The sequence below is a fragment of the Drosophila guanche genome, unplaced genomic scaffold, assembly GCF_900245975.1.
Source record: "Drosophila guanche unplaced genomic scaffold, DGUA_6, whole genome shotgun sequence".
NCBI lineage: Eukaryota > Metazoa > Arthropoda > Insecta > Diptera > Drosophilidae > Drosophila > Drosophila guanche.
Genome location: NW_022995750.1, coordinates 3139859 through 3167410, shown reverse-complemented (window position 1 = coordinate 3167410; position 27552 = coordinate 3139859). Strand labels below are relative to the sequence as shown.

Sequence of the window (27552 nt, the reverse complement as noted above, 5' to 3'; positions counted from 1 at the left end):
GGGGGGGGGTGGGGTTTATTTCCCTATGAATGCTTTTTTTTATATATATTTTACAAGTATTTTTTATTTAATTGTTTGCAATTCTCGCACTGTTTTCATTTTAATGATCTCTCTCGTTCTGACTCGTTTTGAATATAATTTCCATTTTAATTACAATTTTCGGGGCAATTGTTGAAATTAAGAACAACAACAGAACAGAAAAAATAACAGTGGTGTGGTGGAAATTATATATGTACATATATTTGCTAGGGGTTTTCCGACTGCTTATTTCAATTGCCTTTCCGCTTTATTCCTAATGGAATTTTTAACTATTTTTCCTCACACAAATTTCTAGGGGGACAGAGAGAGGTTTTATGCATGGTTTTTCCATTCACGAATATATATCGTATCGTATTTAATGTTAATGGCTATATAAATATTTATTTAGTTACATAACAAAGTAGCCTGCATGCTTAATATTAACAGTTTTTAATTTACTTATTTTCCTCCTCTCTGACCAAAAGTTTAGTTTTCCAGTTTTTAGTTTTTCCCATTAAAGATTTGTTTACACAAAGCCAGAGCCGGGGCCAGGGCCAGGGCCATTGACACACCTGTACATGATTTGATTTCTTGTTCTGTTTCTGTGTATTTTCCTCTGTAAATTGTATTTTATTTTTTCGAAATTTCTTGTGTAGTAGATTTTGTCTATGGGTTTTTTTTTCGTTTTATTATTTACACAATACTCGTACTCGTACACAATTTTTAATTCAGTCTTTGGAAGAATAACATTCTAGATTCTTTTTTCTGTTTTGGTTTACAATTTCTTCGGTTTTTCTTATTATGTTTCGCTCTGTCTACTGAATATTATTATTTTATTCTAAAAACAAAACGGATTGTGGCGGAAACTTTCTCCATAAAATGAAGTTGTAAGTGTTTTCATTGGTCCTAATCGGTTTTAAAGATGCAGACAGTACGTTTCAGGGCTAACAATTGAAGAAAATTATGGAAAATGTATCGAAAAAGTGGTCGAGATTTTTAATAATTAAATAGCTGTCAAAATTGTGTTTGAAAATGTAGCAGAAATGGTGATAAAAATATGTAGAAATTATGAGAAATCGAAATCGTGTCGAAAGGGGTCTAAAAATAATAAGAAGAATGGGCGAAATGTTAGTCGTATAGTAATACAAATATTGGTACAATTGGTTGTCGAAAATGATTAAAAATGTAATTGAAAGTTAATGTAAGTAAATGTAAGTTAAGTCAAGGTATCAAAATATTGGTGACAAATCTAGTTCTGAAAAGCCCTGCATATATTCCAACAAAATTATAAAAATGCATTAGAAAACAGAAACTTTACCTCAAACCATAAATCTCTATGATTTATTGCAAAAACTGAATATTTTACCAACTTGTGGGTGTTTTTTGTTTGATAATGAATCCCAACAACACTCTCTACTCTTTAGTTATAACTATATACAATATATATACGATCTATATATATTTTATATATGTAATCATAAAATCAACTAGCAACAAAGTTATAGCTTGGTCAGCGAGGATTAGCATTGGATTTTAAATCCTGTTACATCAGGATAGAGCATTCATACACTTACGCGCTATATAGAGAGAGATTCAACCATTCACCCGGGGAATATTGACACATACACTCACCGACAGCTGAAACTTGTAAGGAAAACGGAATGGAAGGAGATGGGCTGGGGTGTAGGGCATAAAGGCTATGGATTATAGGATGGACTGTGCGCTTAGAGATCACATTTAAAACGCACGGTCAATTAATGTCACACACGGAGCTCATCCATTAGTGGATGTTGCTGCTGCTGCTGCTGCTGCTGCTGCTGCTGCTGCTGCTGTTGCTGTTGCTGTTGGTGGTGCTGCTGTTGCTGTTGCTGCTGTTGTGTGGGGGCTGCCACAATCACAGGCACTGTGGGCGGGGTTGGCACCACCAATCCACCGGCTGTGGTTAGAACAGTGGTCATGCTTTGATTATGATGATTCTGCAAATGTTGCTGATGTGTTACCACGTGTTGTTGCTGCTGTTGCTGATGCGGCTGCTGCTGCTGATGCGACTGATGCTGCTGCTGGGAGGGGGAGTGCTGCTGTGCCTGCGCCTGTGTCTGCTTCATGCAACTCTTTTTGGTCAGAGTCCCGCACTGATTGCCCAGCACTTGCAGGGCATGTGTTGGGGGTACGACACCACCACCGCCACCCCCTGGATCCTGCATCGTTTTCATGTGCTTCGGAGGCGGTGGTGCGCGATGTGGAATGTCCGCAAATTCCGGTGGTGGAAGCTGATGATGCTGCATGGCATGATGATGGGATAGGATCGTGCCAGGGTCGCTCTTTGCATGGATTGTCAGCGTCTCCAGATCCCCACAGATGCTATTTGAGATTTGGCCATTTTCTTGCCTCTTTAACTTTGTCTGAGGCCGGGGCTCACTCAAACGCGTCTTATCCCGCTGATAGTAAACACCAGCAAAGATTAAGACATTGAGAATCAGCAGGGAACATCCGATGGCAATGGTGACACTCAGTGCCGTGGAGTATGCCGCAAAGCCATCGTTATCCTGCGAGGCACTGGCCGCTCCACCGGCCGCATGATCCGGATCCATCATGTCATCGGGATAGATTTTATTCCCGCCATAGCGTGTGCCATTCCGCTGTAGAGAGGAGGAGGGGGAGCTGAGATTCAGCAGAGAAAACACTTGATTTGTAAAAATCGTAAAATTTCCCATTGCCGCTGCATTCGCTGCCCTCGAGGTGTAGGGGGGATTCAGCGGTTTTACAGAGGCATCATTCGGTATATTGTTATCCTCCTCATCGTCGTCGTTCAGCTGATGATGGGCTGCGGGGACATTATCGCCCCCTGGCTTGTGCAGATCCGGTATAAGATTCAACCAAAACGATAGACGATGTGCCCGATAATGATTCTTGAGCTTTGGTTTGGTGTCTGGAAAATAGAGAATTTGAAAAAGAAGAGGAGATTTATTTTCAGGCTATTCGGGGTTGTAATGCTAGGTTTTCTGGTTTTAATGAAGAATCGATAGGTATCGAAGCATGTTTTTATTTTTTAATAGTTATCGAACGAGTTTTTTGTATATAGAGATATCGAGATATTTATTCACATTTCTATGGATGTTTTTGCCAGAGCTCCATGTTTTCATGCAAATATGTAGTTATTCAAAAATATATTTAAATATTGTGAAAATTTGTGAAAATACTTATCGTTTTAATTATCCAATTTGTTATCAAAATTCCAAAGTAATAATTCTATACTAACCAAAATTCAAGTACTTCTTGTGCACACTCTCATACGCGGTCCATTCGATGGTCTTGTAGCGACTCCTCTCCTGTCGACTGCTGTGCTCCGTTTCCATTTGTTCATTTGGATTGCTGCATACAGTGAAAGGAAGGGAGTGGCAGCGGGGGAGTGGATGGATGATTAAACGTGAATTCAGTTGCATATGAAGCAGCCCCATTGCCTGGTTAGATGACCACAGCAGAGCACTGCCACTGCAGATGGCGTGGGAGTGGGCCATTTAACATTCCCTAGCCATTTACTACTTACCCAGTGCGCACAAAGTTGGCCCAGTAAAACATAACCACCTCCGATAGACTGATTTCGGTTTTCGTATAGTTGCGCGTGAAATGATTGAAACCACCAACGAGCGGTGCACCAAAGATATATGGCAGGTCCTCGCCATGGATGCAGCCCTGACGCTGCAAAACGTACAAAGAGAAAAGCAGAGTGAATTTAGTAGCCACTTGACCCTGATGCATGCTGATGATGATTTTTGGTAATCAATTTTCAATATACTCGCTAAGTGTAACTCCTGATTGATTATTAGTCCACGTTTTCTCAGCATATGGGGAGTCACACCTTTAGACCCCATTCCCTGCTTCTTCAACTCACCTGTGGATAATCCCCAAAGCGCGTCTGGTAGTCGAAGACATATAAATACGAGTTTCGGTGATCCGCCGAATGCAAATCAACAGTTTGTGCCGCCGGTGCCACAACTTGTGCATCGCTTAATGCTTCCAGTGTTTCATCGCTGCATAAAGAACGAGACAAGGGGGTTGAAAAATACAGGCATTCAAATCAAATAACAATTTTTCCAACCCTCAGACCAATGTAATTTTCCGCCTATTTTCCTCACATTACCTTCGCAATGGTTTTGCCTCTCTGCCATCGAGAGTTGTATGCTCAAGTGTGCATCTAACAAGCCACTTTTAAGGGCTGCCACTTTGGTTACCTGTTTAACCTTTAAAAGGGGTGGAGAATCCTCTGCAAAGGACGAAGTCTATTTTCGGGACTGATTTGATGCACTTCTCTTTTTATTTGGGAGTCCCTGTCTGGACAAATCTTTGCGTTTGTGTTTTTATTCACAGAATTTCAAATGCGAAAAGCGGAAAAAATTTGAATAAAAACCATTTGCATGGATGTCTCCCGACAGAAAATAAAAACCTGCGCTTTATGACAGCTGCACATTTTAGTTATAAAAATAAATACAATTTCCTGACGGTGACAGGGATTTCATTTCCCCAGAAAAAAATGATTATTAAATGTTGCTACAATTATTGTGGAAATTTCCAATTTAAAAGTACTGTCACGACACTTTTTCTTTGACGAAAAGAAGCTGCATGCAGTACCCGAAAGGCGCACACGAAAGTCTTGGGCCACGTTCCACAGATGAAGCATGAAACGTTGCAACTTCACGCACGTCTGCACACATTTCCGAAGCAGACCTCTACGCAAAGGAATATTAAGGAAATCAATTGATTTGTTTGCCCAAAAATATTGAAATGTAATTCCGCATAAATTATGCAAACACAAATAAATTGTAAACCAAATCGAATGGATGAAAGTCGCAAAACATAAATATCGATTGGAAACTGTATGAAAAGGCAAAGGAAAAACCATTTCCATTTCACTTTTATGCAGCATATGCAAGAGAATGCAGGCATTTTCCAGGAAAGCGGCTGCATTATTTATGAAGATTGACAGTCGGGGTGGGGCTCCGATTTGCATTTCATTTGCCATAAGATTGAAATCAAGATTCATACAAAGCCGCTTTAATTGAAAACCTCACGCGCTACGCCGCTCCATCGCTTGATGTGCGTGTGGGGGAGTAAGACATGCCATTGCGCATTTAATTAAGAAGAAAATATTTGTTTGGCATCCACTCTCGACTCCACTCCTTCTACCTCTTTTCGGTGGAGAATCACTGCCTGCTGTAACAGGGGAGCATAGGGGCACATACAAACGCAATTACTCACCGGATATTAATTGGATGCTGGACGGGCCTCTCCCAATCCGTATACTCGTTGACAATCGTTGCGAATATCTCGTTCAAATGAAATGTGTACGTGTTCCTCACGTAGGCCTTTAAAATTCTCGACCTTCGATCCGCCTCGATGCCATATTGCACATCTCCCGAATTGAAGCTGAAAAAGGCCTCGGCACGTGTCACACCGGCCATCAGGTCGTATCTGTGTGCGATGGCAGAAAATGAGTAAAGTGTGAATAAGCATGAAGAATATTCAGCAGCACGAAGGATAAGTAAGGAAGCAAAGGTTTGTGAAGGGAAAAGAATGCCCTTTCTGCCGATAAACCCTTTTCGTACTTGGCCCTCGAAAGAATTTCTGCTACTGGATAAGAGATGTAATCTGGATGAGTGTTCCACACTCTAAACTCTCAATATTCTTGAATTCTTATTTTTCTAAACTAATATTATTAGTTTAAGTTAATATGTTATTTTTTAAAATAGTTTTGTTGAAATCAGGGAGCGTAAATAATGGTTATTATTATTATATTTTGTGTTTGAAGAAATCATCCATTTAAAGTAGCTGCACAGAAGACTTAAATGGATCAATATTTTTTGTTGTAAACGTGTTTTTCCCGTTTGTTTTAACTCAATTATTAAGAATATGTATCAAATTTTGTTCTACTTCTCGTAATTCTGTAATTATGTATCATTGAGTTTTATCGTTTTTACTTAAATTTAATTATTACTTATATACATATCTTAATACATTTTATTAAAAATATTTATTATCAATAATGATTATGCTAAACTTAAACATGATTATTATTGAATGATTTTTAAAATTTTGCTTTATGATACGGATGAAAGCTATTTTATATGTACATAGATACTTCTTTTTAATTGTTGTTTAATTATACATTACTTTAATTTTTATTTTAAATTATTTTTTTCAGTAATGTTTCCTATTAGTTTTAATGTTCACTTTCGTTTTTTTTATATTTATCTTACACTTATCTCTCGTCATCGCTGCAGCCACAACAATTCATCTTTCTCTGCCTCCTGATTCCAATGCACTTTTAAACTGCTTGACTCTTGACTCTTCTCTCTCTAAGGAAAGTACATTTTGGGGTCATACGGATGCGTTTTCCCCTGTATGTTTTAAATGTATATTTTCTTCTTTTACATTCTCGTGGCTTATTTGCTTGGGAGTTGCAGCAGCGGAGATATCCAAAGGATATTTGGTAAACTTTGTATTTGCTCTTTGTGTACCATGTGTTTAATGGAATTCCTTTAGAAGTAGGGTTCTCCCTCTAGTGCTCTTCTGTGTGTGTGGGAAATGCTTTTAAACTGCACACAAACGAAATATTTATACTCCTTTTTTTCACTGACTAATAGCCTCTTGGGCATTGATGGAACACACGAAAGAGCTGAAGCCAGAAGGAGTATCCAGGATGCATATACAGATAAATTCCTAGTTAAACGAGTCTTGCATTGCACTTAAGTGGAGGGATATCCATGGGATATCTAGCTCAAAGAGACAGCTAGTTCCATCATTAACTATTCATTTGATTGAGTTTTATGTTAATTATAAACTCGAATTCAATTGCATATCGATGCTGCAGTCCGTAACCCAGTTTTAGGTTTCTAACATCAAAGCGTACCGCACATCAATTATGTGAATCGCAGCTCTAATTAGCTGTTAATAATATATATATTAACATTTTGTAAAATGGGCTGCAACACACACAAAGTGCATAAATCAAGTGGTACCACAATCGCCAGAGAAGAGGAAGGTCTGCTCTGTGCCACAACATTTGCGTGCCTAATGTGCATAAATTAATTACACTCCCAGCCCATGCAGGTGTGTGTTTCATGAATCTGTGTGTCTGTGTGTGTATTGTATGGCTAAGTCTTATCGGTGGCAAAACTAACGACACTTTTGAACACCAGATAAAGGGTAGCCTTTGAACTAAGCTGACGAAAAAAATAAAATTCAAAACGAAACTTTAAATTAATTATGTTGACCAGTACTTTCGAACAGAAAGAGTGCTCTGGTACAGTGGATACACGAAGGAGTGAAGTTATGTAGAAGGCTGGAAATCTGATCTTGATGGTATAATGAGTAATATTTGATTTGGATACAACTTTCTACAAGAAAGAATGCTAAAGAGCAACTGTTAGAGCTATGCGACATAAATTGAAAAAAGGAATGTATCTAAATTAAATGTATGACATAACTTTTAGTTCTTCAATTTGATTGAATGATTTCTCAATATTTAATGTATTGAATGCTTTCCCTTTAAATGCCTTCTAAATCCATTCTAAATTCCTCTTTTAAATGTTCACCTCTTCGTGTGTCAACTGTGCATAGCAAGTGATGTACATACATGATGGATGTGTGTGTGTGTGTGCAAGTGTTGAGGTAAAAATAATTAAGTATGTGCCTGGGCTTCGGCTGGTGCCGTGGCTTGGCTTTGGTTTTTGCCCCACAACTTACCTTGACAACTTGTTAATGGCAGTTTTTCTCATTAATACTGTATTAATTAAAAACAGTCCGTGCCATGAGTGAAAGAGCACATATGTACGTGTGTGTGTGTGAAGTGCCAGCAGAGCACCAAAGGCGAAGAAACAGCATTAAAAGATGGGGAAAATACAAATATGAAAGAGAATTATAATTTATTTTAATTATGCAAAGGAAATGTATGTACGTAAAAAGGAGATCTCAAATATTTATATCTCACCGATATTCTCCAGCTGTCCGGGCGTGCCCCAACCTCCAGCAGCGGCAATCCCTGCCTCTCCGCCGAGGCCATTCCCAGCGGCGGTGGAGGCCTGCGCTTGGGCCTGAGCTGCCGCCGAGCCTGGTGCTGGGGGAACATAATCTCCGCCATCGATGACCACACCATCGATGCTCGGCCCAAAGGCAAAACCGAATTCGGGCGGACGGATGGGAACGCTCAGCAGCTGCTCCAGCGTCTTCTCGCGCAGACACTTCATCAGATGCGCGTGCGGCAGGTCGGAGGCACAGTTCACATGGTGGGCCACGATGGCGGCATATTTTGCTGGATTGCTGACCAGTGACCAGGGGGCCAGGCCCGAACCGGACATGAGAATGGCGCGATTGAACAGTAGGCCTTGTATGAGACAGGAGAATGGCAGGGATTGCAGGCGAAATGTATTATCAGAGATGAGAGCACTACTTACCCTCTGGCACAGCCATTGACGATATGAGAAAGTGGACGCACGCCGCTCCAGTGCCATGTCCAGCGAGGGTTATGCTATTGGGATCACCGCCAAAGGCAGCAATATTCTCCTTGAGCCAATGCAATGCGGCAATGATGTCCATCAGGCCATAATTGGCCGGCAGCTTCGAGTATCGGTCCGTGTTGGCATTCAGAAATCCTGCAAATAATACACCGTTTTACCTCACATAATCGATGATTCGTTTGCCCGTAATGAACATTTAATCGATTTTGAGTAGTTGTGCAGTCAGTCGGGTCGGTCCTGTCGTTAGCTGCCTATTTAAAATGTCGAAACGCAATGGCAACGTCGGGCGACAGGCCACACTTTTTCCCTGCAAAGTCACGCGTGCAAATCATGATGTCAGCATTTCCGTTTCCTCTGCACCAGCTACACCAGCAGAGGCCGGAGGAGCGACAACGACAAAGGAGTGGATTGAGCGCTCAAATGAGGTCGCCACTAATTTCGCTTGTGAATTTGAATTTGCACAGTGTTTCGGGGCACACAGTGGTTGAAAAGATATTTGTTGGGGAGGAGATTTGTAAGATATTTGGTATTCTCTTAGAATAGTCAAAAGGGCCCTAAACATACAAAATTGTTGATATTTTGCAATATTTTCCTAGTATTTTATGGTATTTTGGAATTTGAATCTGTGGTTTGTGATATCTGTGATACATAATTTGTATTTGGCTGGTATTTTATCTCTTGAATTCTGGTTTTTAATCTGGTTGGCTTTTACCAATTTTTCTATTCTCTCTATGATTTTACAAGCTCTCAAAGATTTCATGATTTTTGAACTTTCATTCCATCCCGTTTTTCGCGCATCTTTGCTCCACAGCTTCCTGTGTGGATTTTTGTGTGCCTGACTGTAACTAAATTAGTTAGATTATGGAATAAATGTACGCCTCATTGCTGCTGCCATTGTTGCTGCTGCTTTAGTCCTTGGCTGCTGCCTCTGCTGCTGTTGTTCAACGGAAGTGCAGTTGATGTTGCAAGAGTACTGCAGGCAGGCGTCCAGTTACTGGCACTGCCACTCGTTCTGGCTTAAAAGCCGTCGCTCTGCACAGTCGATTGGTTGGCGGCACGTTTGCCTCATTGCACCGTCGACCTACAGTCCACACCACTCTCCACACAGAGTGAAGGAGGAGGTACTGCTGTCGTTCGTCGTTCGCTGTCGACTGTCGTTCTCTGGTCATGCACTCAGCATATCAATTAGCATTAGGATTTGAGTGTGCAGAGCACTTACCCAGCACTCCGAGGCGATAATTTATGGTTACCACCAATATTTGTCCATAGCTTGCCAGAACGGAGCCATCGTACGGATTGCCGCTGTTCCATTCATATGATTCGCCATGGACAAACACCAGAACAGGATATTTTGTAGGATTTCCACTGCTAGAAGACGAGGAAGATGATGATGATGAGGAGCTGGAACTGCCACCAGAGGAGGAGCTACTGCCCGTGGAATCACGTGAACCAACTGCAAAGGAAAATCAAGAAGTAAAAATATGTTAATTGACCGATCAATGGAAAAAATTGATTCTCCTTCCGTTGGGTGGAATTCCCGTGTAATATTTCAAGGGAAAATAATTGCAGGAAAAGATTTACACGAACGACAAAAACCCACAAAACCGTAAAACCCTTAAGCCCTGTTCATTAATCAACTGGAACTCTTGTTTCTACATTTGCTAAGGAAAATTTCTCAGGTAAACAAGGCCTTAAATCAGCCATCAACTAGGCTCACAAAAACGTAAGACAAATGAGCCACTAAGCCGGCAAATAGGAAAATTATATCCGTAAACAACTCTTTTTTTCGTCTTATACTCGTCGTGTGACGAAAAGCCAAAGTCATCAATGGAGCAGCAGCAGCAGGCCTTTCAGGTCTAGTGGTTCTCTCTTAATCTGAATGGACACGTTTTCCAGCTTAAGGAAAAGGCTTTTCTTTCGAGGGAGAAAGAAAACAATCATTGGATTGGATTGCCTGCTGACGTGTGGAGTGGGGGTATGCAGGGGATTATGCGGTATGAAGAGTGATATATGGGGCTACATGGTATGGTAACCTTTAAGTACGAGGCATGGGTAAAGTGTTTTAAAATTAAATATATCTCTTGCGCTTCCAGACATAAAAGATATCTATATTATTTCCTTATATATATATTTAAACGACACATTTAAAGCACAAACTAGAAACTAAATTCCCAAAAAGAATACACGAAAAATGCAAACAGAAACCTATCCCACCAAGAAGGAGCAGAGGCTGCAGGGATTGCAGGGTGGCTGCATCTTTGTTAGAGATATGTACATATCGTCATGTATCTACTAGAGAGTGCATGGCTTGTATCTGACATCAGTCCCCCTCCCTCCTATCTCTCTCTAAAAGTATAACAAAAGCAAGCACATGGAAAGAGTTCTCTCTTCTCCTCTGTTCTGGAACAAAAGAACTTGCTTATCAAAGCGGAAAAAGAGTTGGAAAAGGGCGGAGGATTGAGTTGGGTGGAGGGTTAGGATGTGGCTGAAGAAGTGCCACCAAACGAGGCACCAGGAAACCAAGTTACTGTGTCACTGACTTTTATAAATAGCGCGAACAAAGAGACTTCTCGTGTGGCAGACACAATGAAGGGAGGTTGATGCCGAGGAGACGACTCCATAAAAACCTAACACAAAATGGAGGTTAAGAGAACGAGAATCAATGTCAATATCTATATAAAAATCTTCACACTTTCAGGAGCTAATTCTATGGATAGCATCTCTGGCCATAAAGTGGCAAAATATTCTGTGAAAATGGGAAACTAAAATACATTTTTGTAGCGCAAGAACTTGGCCAAGTATTTTAACAAATTACCACACCACAAAATGGCCAACAATTTGGGACAATTTCTACATTAATTCTGGGCTAGGGGGAGGGGTCTGAAAACTTTACTAACTGCAGCCTATGAATGCTTTTGGTTTGCCACAAAAATTGGCCAACAAAAAAGGTTTCCTCAAAAGGGTGATTGGTGAGGGGGTGTGCGAGGCATGTCTCTACGCAACATGCAAACAGCATTTAAAACTTGTGTTGCTCTCTAAAAAACTTTTCTGCAAGTAAAAAGTTTTGTTGTCATTTCAGCATGAAATGTGCGACATTTGTATATGTCTGCATGTTGCATGTGCCCCTAAGGAGGGAGAAATTAAACTTTTATGACTGCCCCCAAGAAGGGGAAAAGGAGAAGCCTAAGAAAGTCAAGCCTGAGAAAGGGGATGTGATGTACCAGACACAGACAGAAGTTCAAAACCCCCAAACAAATGTCGCTAGTTTACCCCCGGAAAGAAAATTTCCTCTGCCATAATTTTCTGGAGGGAAATGTAAATATTTTGTACATATGACAAGTCGAGGAAGAGCGATGACTTTTAGGGCCCACTGTACGTGGGGCGTGGGTGCCTTGTTAATAAGTTGAAACATGTTTTAATTTACATGGATCCAATGCGTGTCTTTGGGGAATCCCTAATCCTTACGCCCCTTCATTGCTGGTGACAAGAAATGACATTTGCCACACTATTTGGAATACACTAGAAAGTTTTGTGTCTTTTGGGGGGCCCTGTGCCGACACTTTCTGGCATAAATTTAATCATACATTCGGGAGTGATGGGAAATGTGACATGTCCCCAATTTACGGAATTGTTTGGGAGCATTGAGTGACTAATGTGATTGACAGGAGCATCCCCCACCCACCGAAGAGGAGTAAGAGTTGTCAACGAAGGTGAGAAAGTCTGAGAAAGAGGTTTGAAAAGGGAAAGTGAGTTTCTAAAGAGAGTGAAAGTCCAAAATAAAGTTTTTTGAACAATCCTGAAATGATTACGCATCAAATAATGTTTTTGCTTCAAGAGAAAAACTATTAAAATTATGGAAAACTTTTCAATGCATTTTCTTGATTTTATGAATTTAATTTTTTTAAGTGCCATGAAGATTGAGTTTATAAGTATTTTTAGGAATAAAATCATTTATAAATGCGATAGAAGAAATATATTGGAAATACCTCACAAAGGAAATGCCTCTGAACAAAAAATATCTGTATTCATACAATGCAATATTTTGTTTTAAACATTTTCTCCGAACACACACATTTCTTGTGTTATTTTCTTTCTTTAGTGTTCTTTCGTTGTTCTCGTAATTTGCTTTTGAAATTCATTTTCAAGAATTCTATTGCTTTTTTGTGGCCTTACCACACCCCACACTCAAAAACACAAACTAGATCTTGCCTACCCCAACAAATAGGAAGAAAAACTAACAAACAAAAATATCGAGGAAAAGCTAACAAAAATAAAAAAGAAGAACTAAAGAGAAAAACTATGTTGAGGCCTTGAGGCAACCCGAAAAACTAGGTGAAATCAATATCCTCCAAGTCATTTTACTGTGGCGCCGTCCTCTTCATCCTCAAAACCCCTTTTGATTTCCTGTTCTGCCACCCCCAAACAATTGCTACTTGTGTTCGATGCTGGAAGATGCCCGTGCCCCACTGCCACCTTGTACCTTGCCACACTCATAACACAGAGAAAAATGTAGTTCATTTCGTTTTATGGTAGTTGCAAGAAAATTTCATTTCGTTCGAGCTTCAAGTTTAGTGTCGCCTTTTGTTACAGTCGAGATTTTGTTGGTGATGCTCATAAGTACAGTAAAGGTTCGATAAAGAGGTAACCTTTATGCTAGAAAAGGTGAGAATTTGTATACATTTCTTCAATATTTGAATACATGTGAACTTGTGCAAATATTTGTTTGCTGGGGTTTGCCCTTTGTGATTCCTAAAAAAAGCGAAAATAATGCCAGATACTCTAATGAGCCTCCTAATTAAAAAAATATTTTCTTAAGGAGTCCCCACCGTGTATTTTTCCATATTTTCTGCCACAGGTTTTTTTTTCCACAATTTAAAGTGTTTGTCCAACATATATTCCCTGCTTCTGCTTTGCCTTCTACTTCAATTTATTTTTCCTTTCGGACTTTTATCGATTTAATAAATTGCCGAACCGCCTTTTGCTCTCTCCTGTTTTTGTCTTCAATTTAAGGTTGAAAGGTTTTTTTGTTCACTTTTTTTTAGCAGAGTTTTTGAGGAGTTTTACAGGTGACATAGTTTAACAGTCACGTAGTTTTCCATCATCCTTTTTTGCCAGCAATTTTGTCACGTGGACGAATAGTCTGTGGACGAATAGTCTGGATTCATTTAATTCGTCGAGAAATCGTGAGCTCCTTAAACTTTGATATCTACTGTATTATCAGCTGTTTTTACCTCTGCATTTTGTTGTTTGCTATGAATTGAATCTGTTTAGATTTAAATATCTTAGTTTATTACTTTTCCTTAAGTTTTCATTTCTTTCGCTCCTTTTGCCGCCTTTCTCTATTTTTCAACTTCTCCGCACATTTTCTTTTTTTTCTCCCCTTTTTCTCCTTCTGTACTAAATGTCCCTTTATTTTTGGACAAATGTTTTCGATTTTGTGCACAACTTTTGGCTTTTGGCTTCGAGAAATGAATAGATTTCTTCTCCTTTTTTTTTGGCTTCTCGGAGCGATTAGGGGTCAATGGGGTCAAGAGTGACGTCCAAAGATTAACAGGAGAAACATCTTTCTGGGGCTTCAACTTTTTAGGCAATTGAATAATTTAATAGACAAGATAATAAATGTGTGGGCCCAAATGGTGATATCTGGTTAAACAGGGAAATGGTTTTAATGGGCAAATTTGTGCCGAAAAGTCAATTGAAATATCAATTAAACTTTTTGCGGTCTGTAGTTGAGTTTTTGTACCCTTATCCTTTTTTGTTTCATTTTTCTTTTAGTATTTGTTTAAGGCATGCATGAATGAGTGGGCCAATGCCTGAACGAGTAGGACTGAATAAAAGCGTAGAACAACTGCTGGAGAAGTTGTAAAACTCATCCCTACAGTTTATTTAAAGAAAATTCGAACTTTCGTTACATTTAAGTGTGGAAATATTACAGTAATTCCTCACTAAATGTCTCATCTAATCTTCCGGTTAATCTGTGTGTTCCGATAAGGTTAATGTACGGCACGTACTTGAGGAATATATTAGATGGAAATGCCGCAAAGAGCCGCAAAGGAAACAAAATGTCAAAAAGCAAGAGAGCGAGCGATGAAAATTATGATTTTCGTCATGGAAAATGCCGGTGAAGACACATAAATAAGTACCATGCCGTATACTCCATCCACTCACTTACACTCTCACTCTCTTTCTTACATAAAAGCTCATAAAAGAAATATGAATGGGGAAGAAGAGAGCAAGAAGTGAGGAGGCAGAGTATGAAGTTATCACGTGGACTCCTTTACGCACATTGCAGGCCATAAATTACAAAGTACTTGGCCTGCGACCACCCGCACACGCCCACAGCCCATCCCCCCATCAAAAACTCAATTTACATTCATTGTACAGTCACACACATGCGTGTATGGCCTCTTGCTTGCTTGCTTCCTGACTGATAAGCCCACAAAGTGAATGTGGAAAAAATGCCAAATGAAAGTGGGGAATCCCCCCGCAAACACAACAACGACAAGAACGAGCTGGAAAAGTCAAAGGGAAAAGGCAGCACAGCGCCAGGCCAAGTGTGAAGAAAAAATTGTTGCATTAAATTAGGAGCCACAACAAGAACAACCAAAAAAGGAGAACGAAGCACGTACTACCCTTTAAGGCTTCCGAATTCTTAATAATATATAGATGATTGGATTAATAAATATATTGGTGTATATAAACATATTGAAATGGATCAATTCATTGATAGATAAAAGAAAAATAATACTAATTTATATATTATTGCGATTTACGATGTTTACTGGGGTTTAGTTATGGAAGATCAGATGAAACTGACATTTCACACAATTAAATGCAAAGTCTCTTTCTTAAGCATACATTAAAAAGAGAAGCTTGCACTGTCTTCGCTTGGCTCTATTTATACAATTTTTCAAATAGCTTCAAGCAGTCATCCTACCCATATTTAAAGGGTATAAAGAGCATCGGTAGCAGGAAGCAGCAGCAGAAATCTTTACGATGCGTCACTTGTGTGTGCCCCAATGCCCCATGCCACATTTAAATGCCAATAAATCATTAAAAGAAACATTAAAAAACATGGAAAGTGTGCGAAAGAGGAAAGGAGAGTGCAAATGCAAATGGAAAATGTTTTCTACAAACTTTGCTTGATTTTTCCTTTACTTTCCTTTCATTTTCTTATATTGTTGAACTTTTTATAACCCACAAAATACGAGTTTTATTGCAATTTTTGTGCGCACCCTTGGCAGGCGTCTGGCACTTCGTAAAAACGTAAATTATTATGATGCCTAAAGACACAGTCAACAGCCAGTTAAAAAATGTATGAGTGATCCCCGCCATTTTCTAAGAATTTTTGCACGTTTTTTCGGTGGAGAAAAGCCTAATTTTGAAGAATTTTTGCACAGAGGCGTTGAAATGTTAATTGCTTGTATAAGTGGAAATAAGGATAGTCTAAAGCCGAAACACGTGTTAAATGCTTGTATGTCCCACTTAATGGAATTCTTGAAAACATAGATACACACACACACAGAGAAAGCGACAATATTTTGCCGCAAGCGTCTGGGAAGCGGGATCTGTGGGGCCACTTAATCTTAATGCATTCTACAGCTTAAATCCATGCATCAGCTTAACCCGAGGCTTAACCTGAAGTCAGTACGAGTGTATTTTAACGAAACCAATATTTGCGGCAGACACCTGGAAGAGAGTCCTAAAAAAAGGGAACAAAATGGAATAAGGAAAGGAGCTTCTGGTCTGCTGCGCCCTGCCCTGTCCTGAATGTTGTTGCAAATTGAAATATGCAATTTGTCGTAAGAGATTTTGTGTGGCTTTGCCACTGACTGTAGCTGCTACCTCCTGCTGCGGCGTGGGGTTGGGTCCTGCCAGTCCGCAGCAGTGGCTGCTTTTTTCTTTCTCCATTTTTCCATTTCGTATTATCGTTTAACAACATTATGTCAGCGTTCAGGCGTGAAAATGCTTAAGAAAATTGCAGAAAAAATTGCACAAAAAAGTGTGTGCTCCGAAATCGAAGACCTTAATAGTTTTTCGCATTTTCCAGCTGCAGCTGCAATTTATGGCTGCCACACACACCCACACAAACATAATTGCAATTCCAGTTACATTTTTGTGGCAGTTGTAGGTTCTAGCATCGGACAGAACTGCAGCTACAGAGCGTCTCATAAATGTATCCTACAATGTCCCCGAAGAGCAGCGTACACCAGGGTGTTTGCATAATGTGGCATCATTTTTATGCTGCATTTTAACGACTGACAGTCGAAGGAGGAAGGCAGGATATAATTGATGGCCTGCACATGGCAGCAGCAGCAGCAGGAAGGAGGAGCAGGCTCATCAATAACTAAACGTATGACGTATGCGTTATAAACAAATAAGCAAAAGATACAAAATAAGACCATTCATTCATCCTCTAGGACATCATCAATATCCGCCTAGATATCATCGAAAATTGTCAAAATATTAATGGCCATCAAGTAGTTCTTCTGCGTATTTTCGGCCTTTGGGTCTTTGGGTCCCTGCTTCTCTTCGCCTTGTAGCAAATTTATGTCTATTGCTACAACTATTCGAAGTATTTTTTGTAGCTGCTGCTTTTCATGCTTTTCATGATTGATAAATTTACTTTTACTGCCTGTCGGCATTCCTTGGTTGCTCCTTCGTAAAGATTTTTACTTGTGCTTGCCCTCTGTCTTTCATTCTCGCTCTCTCTCTCTTATGGCTTCGTTAGTAAATTATGGCCACTTCCGTCGTTTTTGCTGCTGTCTAATAAACTGAAGCCGTCATATGTTGTGTATTAGTGTCTGCCAAAAGTATCTGTGTATGTGGGGGAAGAAAACTTCACTTTTGTTGTGGCCACTGCCGAAAGAAAACAAATTGACGTAAGTCGTGTGTAATTTATAATGAAATATTATATACGCTCGTTTTGGCAGTTAGGCAGTCAAGTGTACTCTGAAGGTAATAAATGACAATGTTTCGTGGGTGTGTGTGTCTCAATGATGGTTATTTTCCTCTCACAAAGTGTCTATGTATCTTTGTATCTTCAGTTACAGAGCGTAGTTCGTGTGTGTGTTGGCCATTTAAGGACATGAGCTACAGAAATCTTGTAGGCTTTTGACAGTTGATTTTGATTATCCAATCGATTAGACATGGAGTTTCTTGGAAAAGAAGCTCTGTGACTTTTAGAAGGTGGAGGTAGCACTTTCTAAGAAACCACCAGGAAACTTTTGAGAAAGGTGTCACAAATGTCCCAGAGTAATTAACGGAAGTGAAAACTCTATAAATGAACAGAATGACGGCTTCAGCACACAGTCGATGGCTTTTTTTTAATGGGTTTTTAATTACTTTGAGGTCAAGCTAAAAAAATCAGGAAATCAGGGTCGAAACAAGCGAAGCTAATTTTAATTGCAAAATAAAATTCATTTAACGATTGCTTTGCTTTCATCCATTCTTTATATTTTACGTGATTCAGCATGCAATGGCAAAAAGCAGAGACATAGCAAAAGTCGTTTTGAGTGATTTGTAACAATGGTAACAATACCATTTAAAGCGGCTTACATTATAAACTAAATAATAAACCCCATATACTCATATATGTACGTTCAGTTCCATAAAACTGGTTGGCAATCCTCTATTTATAATTCCTCTTATCGACTATAAAATTGTTTGTGTGTTTCACCTTCATTTGATTGCCCGCCAAACTATCAAAATGCAATTTTGTTTGCACTTAAAAGCCAAGATTATTATGCATGCATTTCCCTATCCAGAAGGCAGCAGCTCCTCATGGAATATTCCTACGAATACGAGGATACTTTGGGGGACATAAGTCAACTGCTCAGCTTTTGCAGGGAGGGGTCTGGTCTCTGTGATTTTCGTGTGTGTCTACAAATTCGTGCCACACGGCGGGGTCATACTATATGACTGGGATCTAAGGTACCTAATGCACTCGTAGCATGCAAAATAGCAGTCAGTAACGCCCTGTAATTAGACTATGACACGCTAAGTGCACAAAAACAGCCACTGGCAGGCCAAATTAAAGGAAAATAGAAAGAAAATAAACGTATCTTATGGCGGAAATGCTTCAAGTGCATGCAATCAGACGTAACTTTTCCGCCCTGTGCTCCTCCCTATTTGTTTCTCCAGGCATTTGCTCATTTTCCATTTCAATTTGCACACACACATTTTTCCGCCTATCAACAGGAACGTACTAGCCACAAAATGTTTTTACCTTTTGCCTAATTCCTTAACCGTTTTTTCTTTTCTCTTTTATGTGGGTGCCATCATTTCAATTGCCACATTTGTTGACCCACACATCCAGGAATAAGGCTGCACTCAAGCAGGAAAGGGCCAAGAAGGGGCAGGAATATGGCCAATTATGAACTTTGACTTATCAATTTCTTGGAAAATGTCCTTACACACACACCGGACACATTTTGTTGGTCTCATTTAGTGCGCAATTTAAATTCAATGCCTTGAATCCATTTGCTTTACTAGATGCCGACCACTGTCCGTTTTCTGACGGTGCGTGTGTAAGTCTTTGCAGGACACATTCTTTGCTAGGGTCAAGTGGCTATTGAAAAGGTGAACTCGCTCTACGACCGCTTTTCCCAGAGATGTGACAAATTTTTGATGCATATTTTATACTACGCCCCGACTGTGGGCTTTCACTTCTGCAAAAACCTTCAACGGCTTCAACGGCTACGCCGGACGATGTGTGGGTGGAGGATGGAGGGTTTTTGATAAAACAAAAATACATATTTTAGAGTACCCCTCTACTAGGCCTGCTGGGGGCGTTTTGGTTAAAAATAAAGGGGCCTTTCTCGCTTTAAAAGCGCAATTTTCTGTGTCAATATTGGAATATTTAAATTTGCATAAAAAAGAAAAATCAACAAAAACAAAGGCGCCGGGAATCGGTCATGTTTCGTTGACTGTGAAGTGCTCTACAAAGAAAGCGTGGGGTTGAACGGGAGCGGGCTTAAGTGGTCTTTGAGATATTATTAGAACTGTCTGGGTGGGTAATCGCATTGGTAGGCGCAACGGTATATCAGCAAAGTGGATTCAAAGTTTTATGGTCTGTGTTGAATTGTGACAAATTAAAGAAGACTGATTTATAATTCGGTTTTATGTATTATTAAACAATACTTTAGTTAACCGATTACTTTAGTTAATATCTTCCCTAATGTTCTTTAGAATAAATCTCTACCCAGAGGAAAAGGTACGTGTTTCCCCTCGTATGTTCCCGAAACATGAAAAAACTATAAAGTGGCATGCAACATTGTTTTACGAGTAGAGGCTGAAGCGGCGTCGGAGGCTGGATGAGGAATGTCAGATGCACACTTGCAATCAGACACCCACACTCACATAAAATACATGCAATAGCGGCGGCCGGCCATCAGCAGAAGAGACTTTGCTTTTCATACATACATATTTTGTAGATTTATTGATAGGACACACCCAACAGGCAACCCAATAGGCAAACAGACACATGGGCATGTCGCGGGGGCAAACCCCCGCAAACACAAATGTACACACAAAGATAAACGTGTGTATACGCACACACAAACCCACACAGATATACACAATCAACATAAACGCTTTCTGTTAAAGTCAATATGTAGTCAAGCGCTTCGTTTATAACACAAAAAAAGTTGACAAAAGTTTCCGACATTCTCCTTTTTTTCCCCTCCACTGCTGCCTTGCTGCCTGCAAATACCATTCTTGTTTTTGTGTTTTTTTTTACTGTCCAGAGTATTTATGGGGTTTCCATCGTCACTCAATCGCTGAAGGTACCGACGAGTACGACTTCTGCTCGTAGGAGTAGTTGTTGGATCCCCAAGCCTAGGAAATTGCAATCGCAAGCAGCAAATACAATCAGGCAACACAAACGCAGACACAATCCCATCAGAATGGGGAGTGAAAAGAATGGAACGATTTGATGTATGGTAAAGCCCTAAATGGGATATGATTTGTGCTACAAAAAGTAGATGGAAAGAAAAGGGTCATGCTAAGACTATAACTAATTGGAAAGTGATTGGAATTAGGGTTTAAAATAAAGGAAAAAAGAAAGGTACGCCTTTAGAGGCAGAAGCATGCAATTGGGTTGTTTTTATGAGAACTTTATAAGATTATAAGAGGAATAACAAGGAATTAAAGGACTTGAAGGACTTGAACTTGAATTTTGACTTATTGGGAAAGTTTCAATATCATAGTCGCCTGTTTTAACCGCTATAAGCTTTCATTTTCAGCTAGTCCGTGTTTCCAGGAATTTCTTTGATTAAAATACAAATTCCCTTTTTCAAATACATGTAAATTGCTCCAGATTCTTATCAAAGAATCAAAAGAGATTAGAGCCCGAGTAAAGCCTCTAAATAAAAATCAGATTTCCGCGGAAAAATTATGTATTTGTTGGCTGTGGACCTGCCATGCAGCTTTTGTCGGCATTCATTTTAATTTATGGCTTTAGCTTTCCTTTAGTTTGCATTTAAATTGCTTTTTTAATTAGTAGCTTAGATTAAAAAGTTCGTGCCACACAGACGAATGTGTATTTATGAAAGCTTGAAAATTAATGTAAAGAAGACAAAACAGTGCACGAGGCATTTGTCGGGGGTGCCATTGACATTGAATCAAATGAATGTTTAAGGATTTTCCACGCGAATTCTGGATAAATAACTTGACACTAAATGGGGGGATATAAGAAATGTAATTTTAAAATCTGATGCTCTCCACGCCCGACACCACCCTCGTCTTGATTTGGCTTAAGGAAATGAGCACAAGACAAGTTCTTTTGTCTTGGATTTTCCCTCACTCACAAAGACAGACGACAACTGCATTGGGGAAAAGTTTTCCCCCAGTCAAGAGACAAAGTAAAAAGTTTTATTTTTTTTCTTCTCTGTACAATTTTCTTTTTTTATTTCTGTTGTGCTTGCTTCATTTCTGTGTTAATTTGGCTTTGGCTCACGAAAACCTAAATATTTCGGTTCCGTGATGTTATTTTTAGGTATTCATATACATACATAACTCTTGTATTGGCGGCACGAGAGAGTCAGGGACTGCGAGGTAGAGGTCGAAAAAATGTCGAAGATACTTTATTTCCGTGTGTGACCAGAAACACGCGCAATGGCGGCTCTCTGGAATCGATTTCCGTTTCCGCTATTTTTTTGTGGCAGCTGCTACTGCTGCGTGTTGAAAGCGGCACGCATTGAGGAACACATCAATTCCATGCCACCTGACCTCATTAATAATGTATTTTTCTTATGGGGAGTTTGGGAATTGTGAAATTTCATGAATGAAAGAGATCTGTAAGCGATCGTGGGGCGAATTTCATGGGAAAGAAAATCATATATTCTTTGCTTTCGTTGAACTTATTTTAGGCAAATATATGTATTTATATATACACTTTAATGGTCTATATTCATTCCAGGCTTTAACTCTTGCGTATGATAAATATTTTTCCAATGGGAAATCATAGACAAAATAATGGGAATTTTATTAAAGTTTCGGTTTTGGTGACTAGGATTGCAGCTACAGCATGTATTTATTTTATTTATTTATTTTACTTATTGGGGAACTAAATATATAGGAAAATATAATGATTTTTGGGTATATTCCCCGTCTTGAAATTACAATTTGTTCCTGCTTTCGATGTTGATATGCTGAGCCTTTTTTTTTTGCTGTTAAATAAATCAAATTTGGTAAAATTTTTCAAAGAAAAAAAGCAGAATATTTGTCGTGGTGTCTGTGCGTTTGTTTTTGTGTTTGGGTCAAAGATGAGGCCGTGCACATTTATCAATTGACCAATGGCCACAAAATACAATGAATGGCCGTTCCCTATCATAATGCGCCATTAAGTGATGCTCAAGGAAGTTAATCACATGGAAATGCCTGAAGATTAGAAATTATGACATTAATTTTTCACCACAGAAAATCCTTAGATTTCGAGTCATTTCTCATTTTGGGGCAGACAACAACATAACGACAACAACAAAAGTCAGTTAAGCTCAAAATATGGGCCACATTCAAACATAGCTGATAGATAAACTTGAAATCTACACACGAATGAGTCCAAGACCCAAAGAGGACTCGGGGGATGGACTGGATCCCTGAAAAGCGGCAAATCATGCTTAATGTGGCATTTGTATGTTGGGAGGTCCAAGAATTTGAAAGAAATTCCAACGGACAATAATACCATAAAAAAGAGGCTGAAAAATAAAATAAAATAAAATAAAATGTGAGACGGACCCAAAATGAAGGCCAACAGCGAAGGCAGACAATAAGCCATAGAAGAAGGCGAATAAAAACCACAGAATCAGAGAAAAGGACTTCATTCCGAGGAAGGAGAGTCAGAAGCAAAGATGATATAAATTTTATTGTCATGTCCAAGTAGATTAAACTATAGCCTGCATGTCCTCCGTATCCCCTAGATGTCCACATTCGAGAGCCCCAAAAAAGTAGGCAATTCAAAGGCACAAAAGATTTATGTGCGTGTGTGCGTTGCAATAAAAAGTATATTTTCTACTTGGTTGTTGTTGTTTTGTGTGTCCCTCAAAATCAAGGGAGAGAGTTTCATTAAATGGCAGGAATTGCAGAAAATTAGTAGACATGGAAAACACCTAGAAATGCTGCTTCTTCTGGGGCTCTCATTCAGGGATTCCTAAGGTTTGTTTCTTAGCTGCTTATCTGGCAATTTACTTCGAATAAATAATGATTTATTGCATTTTTTTGGGCTCTTTCTGACAGTTGGGAACACGCCTCCCAAAGGCTCATTAACTTAAACTGTCAAAAATTTACATATTTTTTGGGGTTTTTTCCGTTTATTTTTTTTTTGCAAAAGATTTATTATGAAATGTTCAATGACTTTAAGGACATGAGATTGAGGTGCAGACCTTCGTTTTTCTTCTTCAGTGTTCTTTCTGGCGGCTGCTTATCCAATTATCAAAACCAGACATTTGTGCTCTCGACCCACAAATTGCTCGTTCAATTAGCCGCCGCCGTCGCCCTTGAGACCTTGCACTCAAAGTATATACATACATACATATGTAAGTATATATACTACTACATATATACTACAAATATTATTTATACATACATATATTTCTCGTACAATCTTCAATTCAATTTAGGACCACCGAGTGTCTCAAGTTTCATACTTCAAGCCATTTATCATAATTTCTTATGAGGAAAAAGATGAAAACTCTTGCAATTTCAGTAAAAGTTGTGCCTTCCCTCATCAGAATTTTAAGGGCAGGACCCTTATTTATCTCGTATCATCTGCCATCGCAAGACAAATTGCAGGTAAATTGTTGTGTCTTTTATTTTCATATTTGAATGAATACATGTTTACTTAACAGTTATTGCTTGGCTTTGAATACCCTAAATAATAAAGAATCTAGAAGGCACAGAAGTTGTCCAAAACTAAATAAATCCATATACCTTTGCATTAAAAGAGTATTTATGTTTCGAGTTTCACAAAGTCAGATTTCATAACTGATTTTGATTCATTTTTCTTATTTTTCAGGTACATTTTCTTATCAGCAAATGGAAATAACAATGGAAATTCATCTAATTGGAGGACAGTTATATTGACCTAAAAACGCAATCAAAGGCCAAGTGGCTTGAGGAATTAAAATTACCTCAAGAAGATAACAATTGAATGCAAATCGCAGGAAATATGAGAATTCTGAAAGGTAAGTGGCTCTAAGATGCTTCTTGGATTTTTTAATATGTTTTAAGTAGAAATAAAATAATTTCTGGCTTTGTCATTGTTTATTCGTAAAGCAAGTCGTGACCGAAAGGTACATATACGCCCAGGAATTTTGTAAGTCATTTGAAAGCCAGAGGGAAAATAAAGCCAACTGTCTAAGCAAGTGAGTTTTTTACAGGGGAAAGGGACTAGGAAAGGACAGGAAGAACGAGCGGCTAACTGAGAGGCAGAGGAACTGACAGGCAGAAAAACAGACTAACAGACTGATGGACAGACTGATGGACGCTTCCTCTTGTGGGTTGGAACTGCAATGGTATATCAAAATGTAGCCTTTAACGCTTGCTGATAGACAATCAAATTTACTTTCGATTCGCCTGTGCATTTCACTCACCCTCTACAGTAGTAGTTCTGCTTCTTCTGCTTCGACTGACAGGTGCCGCAGTAGCAGCAGAAAGTGAGAGAGCGACTGCTGCTGATGGGTTTCCATTAAGAGTACGCGCGTTTTCCCTTCATTACCCATTCCTTAGTTTCGAGTTTTAATTAAAATGTAATTTACTTCCATGTCGAAAGAAGAAGGAGAGTGGCCGAGACGCCCAGCCCCACCCAGCACATTTCCTAACGGCCAAATTGCTGCTGGAATTGACTGTCGGACACACTGATTGAATGATTGAATGACTGACGGTTGGACAAAGGCATTTGATCGATGATTGAACTGCATAAAATGGTGCCAAAGAATGCGCAGTATCCGAAATCTATGCCCCTTGAGGACATGAACTGAATTTCTGTTAGGTTTTTGCTGATTTTCCAATTCTTTTAGAACTCTCAAAATGGAACAAAGGCAAGCTGTCAAAGGATAGTGCACTAAGGAAACTAATTGTAAAGAGTGTGGATGTGAAAAAATGTTAGAAACTGATGGGAATTCGTAAAACTAAACTTGAATTTAGAAATGTTTAATTATACAAGTATTTCCCATGGTTTAGCACTAAGCATGATTTTTAGTTCTATCAAATAATCTGCTTCCAAAAGTGGCAAACACCAGCACACCGAAACATACCTTCAGACAGACATTTTTGGGCCACTTTCACAGGGCCTTTTTTGCAGCTTAGCAAATGCCTTTTCTTTCTCTGTGTGAGAGCGTGAAATTTGAAAAATGCCGAAACATTTGTTCCATTTGCATCAGCAGTAGCAGTGCCCGAATTGAAGGCCAGAGAGAGTGAGAGAGAAAGTGAAAACCCAAGCGAAATTTAAAAAAAACTCGGCCTTTAGCTGACCCTTTTTCTCTTTGGCGCTTGGCCTGAGGGATTATCGTGGAGAAAAGCCGAAGAAAAATGGAAGCGCGTTACCCCACACACACTCACACTGTCGTCTGGCAGCGTCTGCCAATTTATTCAAATGCCTGGCAAAGTGCTAAATAAACAAGACTCTTGTCCTGTCATTTTTCTTGGGTTTAGGGCGAAAAAGAGGCCCAAAAATTATAGGATACTTAGGCATCCTTCATCCCTCCCTTACAGCTCCCGCGCACTCACCTTGTATGGGTACATAAATATTTAGATAAAGACAATCCTCTGATTGATTCTGCAGATACGGCAGCAAACGCTTTAGATACTCCAGACGTCCCTTGGGCATTCGTTCCAGTGTTGCCGTCTCATTGTGAATATCCGGCAGACGTTGCGGGCAAACAGGACTGAATCTGCAAATACAAAAATAAATTGAAAAGATTTTAAGGATTTTCGTAGATATGTAGTTATTAAAGAGCGAAAGTTAGACCGCAAAGAAATAAGGTTGTGTCTTATCTTTTATTAGGTTTTAAAACAAATTGTGGAATTTTGACATGATGAATTCTATGTTTATAAATTTGTATAATTTATTCTAGATCTCTCCCAGTGTAGCTGATCATTAAAGGCAATGCTTGTTATGCATTCAAGTTACAGAAATAAATGTTCAAAGCTTATAAATATGGATATATCTATATATTTTTTCGCATCTAAATCCATCTCTTTTAGTCTTCTTTACAAGTGTAATTCTAGAGCTGTTTCTTTAGAAGGTTTTACCATGGAAGAACCGAAAAACTTTTTTCGTTAAATAGGCTTATTTTTATGCCTCATTATAAATAGATTAATTTGCTTCAAATTGTGTAATCTTTTCAGGGGATTTTCAAGAGAAAAATAATGGAAAGAGGAGAGAGAGAAGGAGACTAATTCCAGGGAGAATGGGTCAACGACTAACATCAACTTTTGTGATTGTCTTTTGGCCATAACAACTTTTTGATTTGAGGGACGAATGCAAAAAAAGTTTTCCTTTTAATTTGTTTTTCTTTTTGTTTTTTTTTCTGCCACCCTATTTTCCCCCTCTATGAAAGCTTATTTTCGATTTGTTTTCGATTTGGTTTTGTCCAGTTTTCGTCTCCGTCTTGAATTTTTCCTCTCGCAACTTTCTTTTCCCCCATCATCTCTCGATATTGCTCTCCTTCTCTCCTTGTCTGTGTGCATTTCTGTGCAATTTTACTGATGATTTCTGTCCTCCTCTGAATTTTCATCTGTTTTCAATTCCCAAAATGCAATGTCCAGAAGATGCCTGGCAGCGTTTCCCCTCCTTTTGGCCTTGCTTTCATTTATGAATGTGTGTTTCTGGGGGGTCCGAGTCCTGAGTTCCAGCAGCTGCCTTGAACTACTGGCATTGTTATTATTTGTTTTTAATCTGATCTACGTAGAATGTCCATCCATTTTCATCCCAAGAGCTGCAATTTCTGCTGAATTTCTGTTTGAAAATTCGTTATTTGCCTTAGGATTTGATTGGTCGATTTTGTGGTTCTCTATCCCTAGATTTCTCTGCTATTAAAATTGATGTCGAGAATCCCTTTAAACTGTGGGCCTTAACTCATTAACTGCTTTTGACCTTTAGAGCTCTCGGGGATGCTTCTGAACTGCCCATCAAATTCACATAAAGCGAAAATCAATAGCAAGGAAAAATCTTTTCGCTTTTCCTATCTGCGCCTCTCCCATTATGACGCGAAACCCCGAAAGCAGAAAATGCATTAACATTAATGACGTTGCGAAAATGAAAATGAGAATTTATTTTATTTAATTTCCTTCAAGTTTATTTTCGCTGTGGCCCTTTTTTATCGGTGATTGCTGTTTTTCTTTGTTTTTCCTGCGAGTATGTTTAATATTTTTTTAATGGAATTTCAAATGCTTTGTCGAGCTCCTGTGGCTGCCCTTTCCCTCTTTCACGGTGTGTCTTAGCCGTAGATTTCCCATAACAGAGAATAAGAGAGAGAAAGAAAGGTTTCGGATATTGCAAAATATACGAAATGAGTCCATC

At 39.1% G+C, this 27552-nt stretch overlaps 1 protein-coding gene across 1 annotated transcript in view; it reads right to left on the bottom strand.

The window, feature by feature from the left end:
- Nucleotides 1–1304: 1304 nt before the first annotated feature.
- Nucleotides 1305–27552, bottom strand: part of LOC117586003 (neuroligin-4, Y-linked) — a 34733-nt gene continuing 8485 nt past the window's right edge. Inside the window, exons 3-12 of the mRNA XM_034275831.1 lie at nucleotides 25758–25921; nucleotides 9751–9984; nucleotides 8469–8666; nucleotides 8006–8398; nucleotides 7762–7798; nucleotides 5275–5487; nucleotides 3911–4049; nucleotides 3566–3717; nucleotides 3278–3390; nucleotides 1305–2947 (exon numbers count right to left, since the gene is read on the bottom strand). Coding sequence (XP_034131722.1) covers nucleotides 1779–2947; nucleotides 3278–3390; nucleotides 3566–3717; nucleotides 3911–4049; nucleotides 5275–5487; nucleotides 7762–7798; nucleotides 8006–8398; nucleotides 8469–8666; nucleotides 9751–9984; nucleotides 25758–25921 — 2812 coding nt within the window. The 3' untranslated portion in view covers nucleotides 1305–1778. The remainder of the gene's footprint in view (nucleotides 2948–3277; nucleotides 3391–3565; nucleotides 3718–3910; nucleotides 4050–5274; nucleotides 5488–7761; nucleotides 7799–8005; nucleotides 8399–8468; nucleotides 8667–9750; nucleotides 9985–25757; nucleotides 25922–27552) is intronic.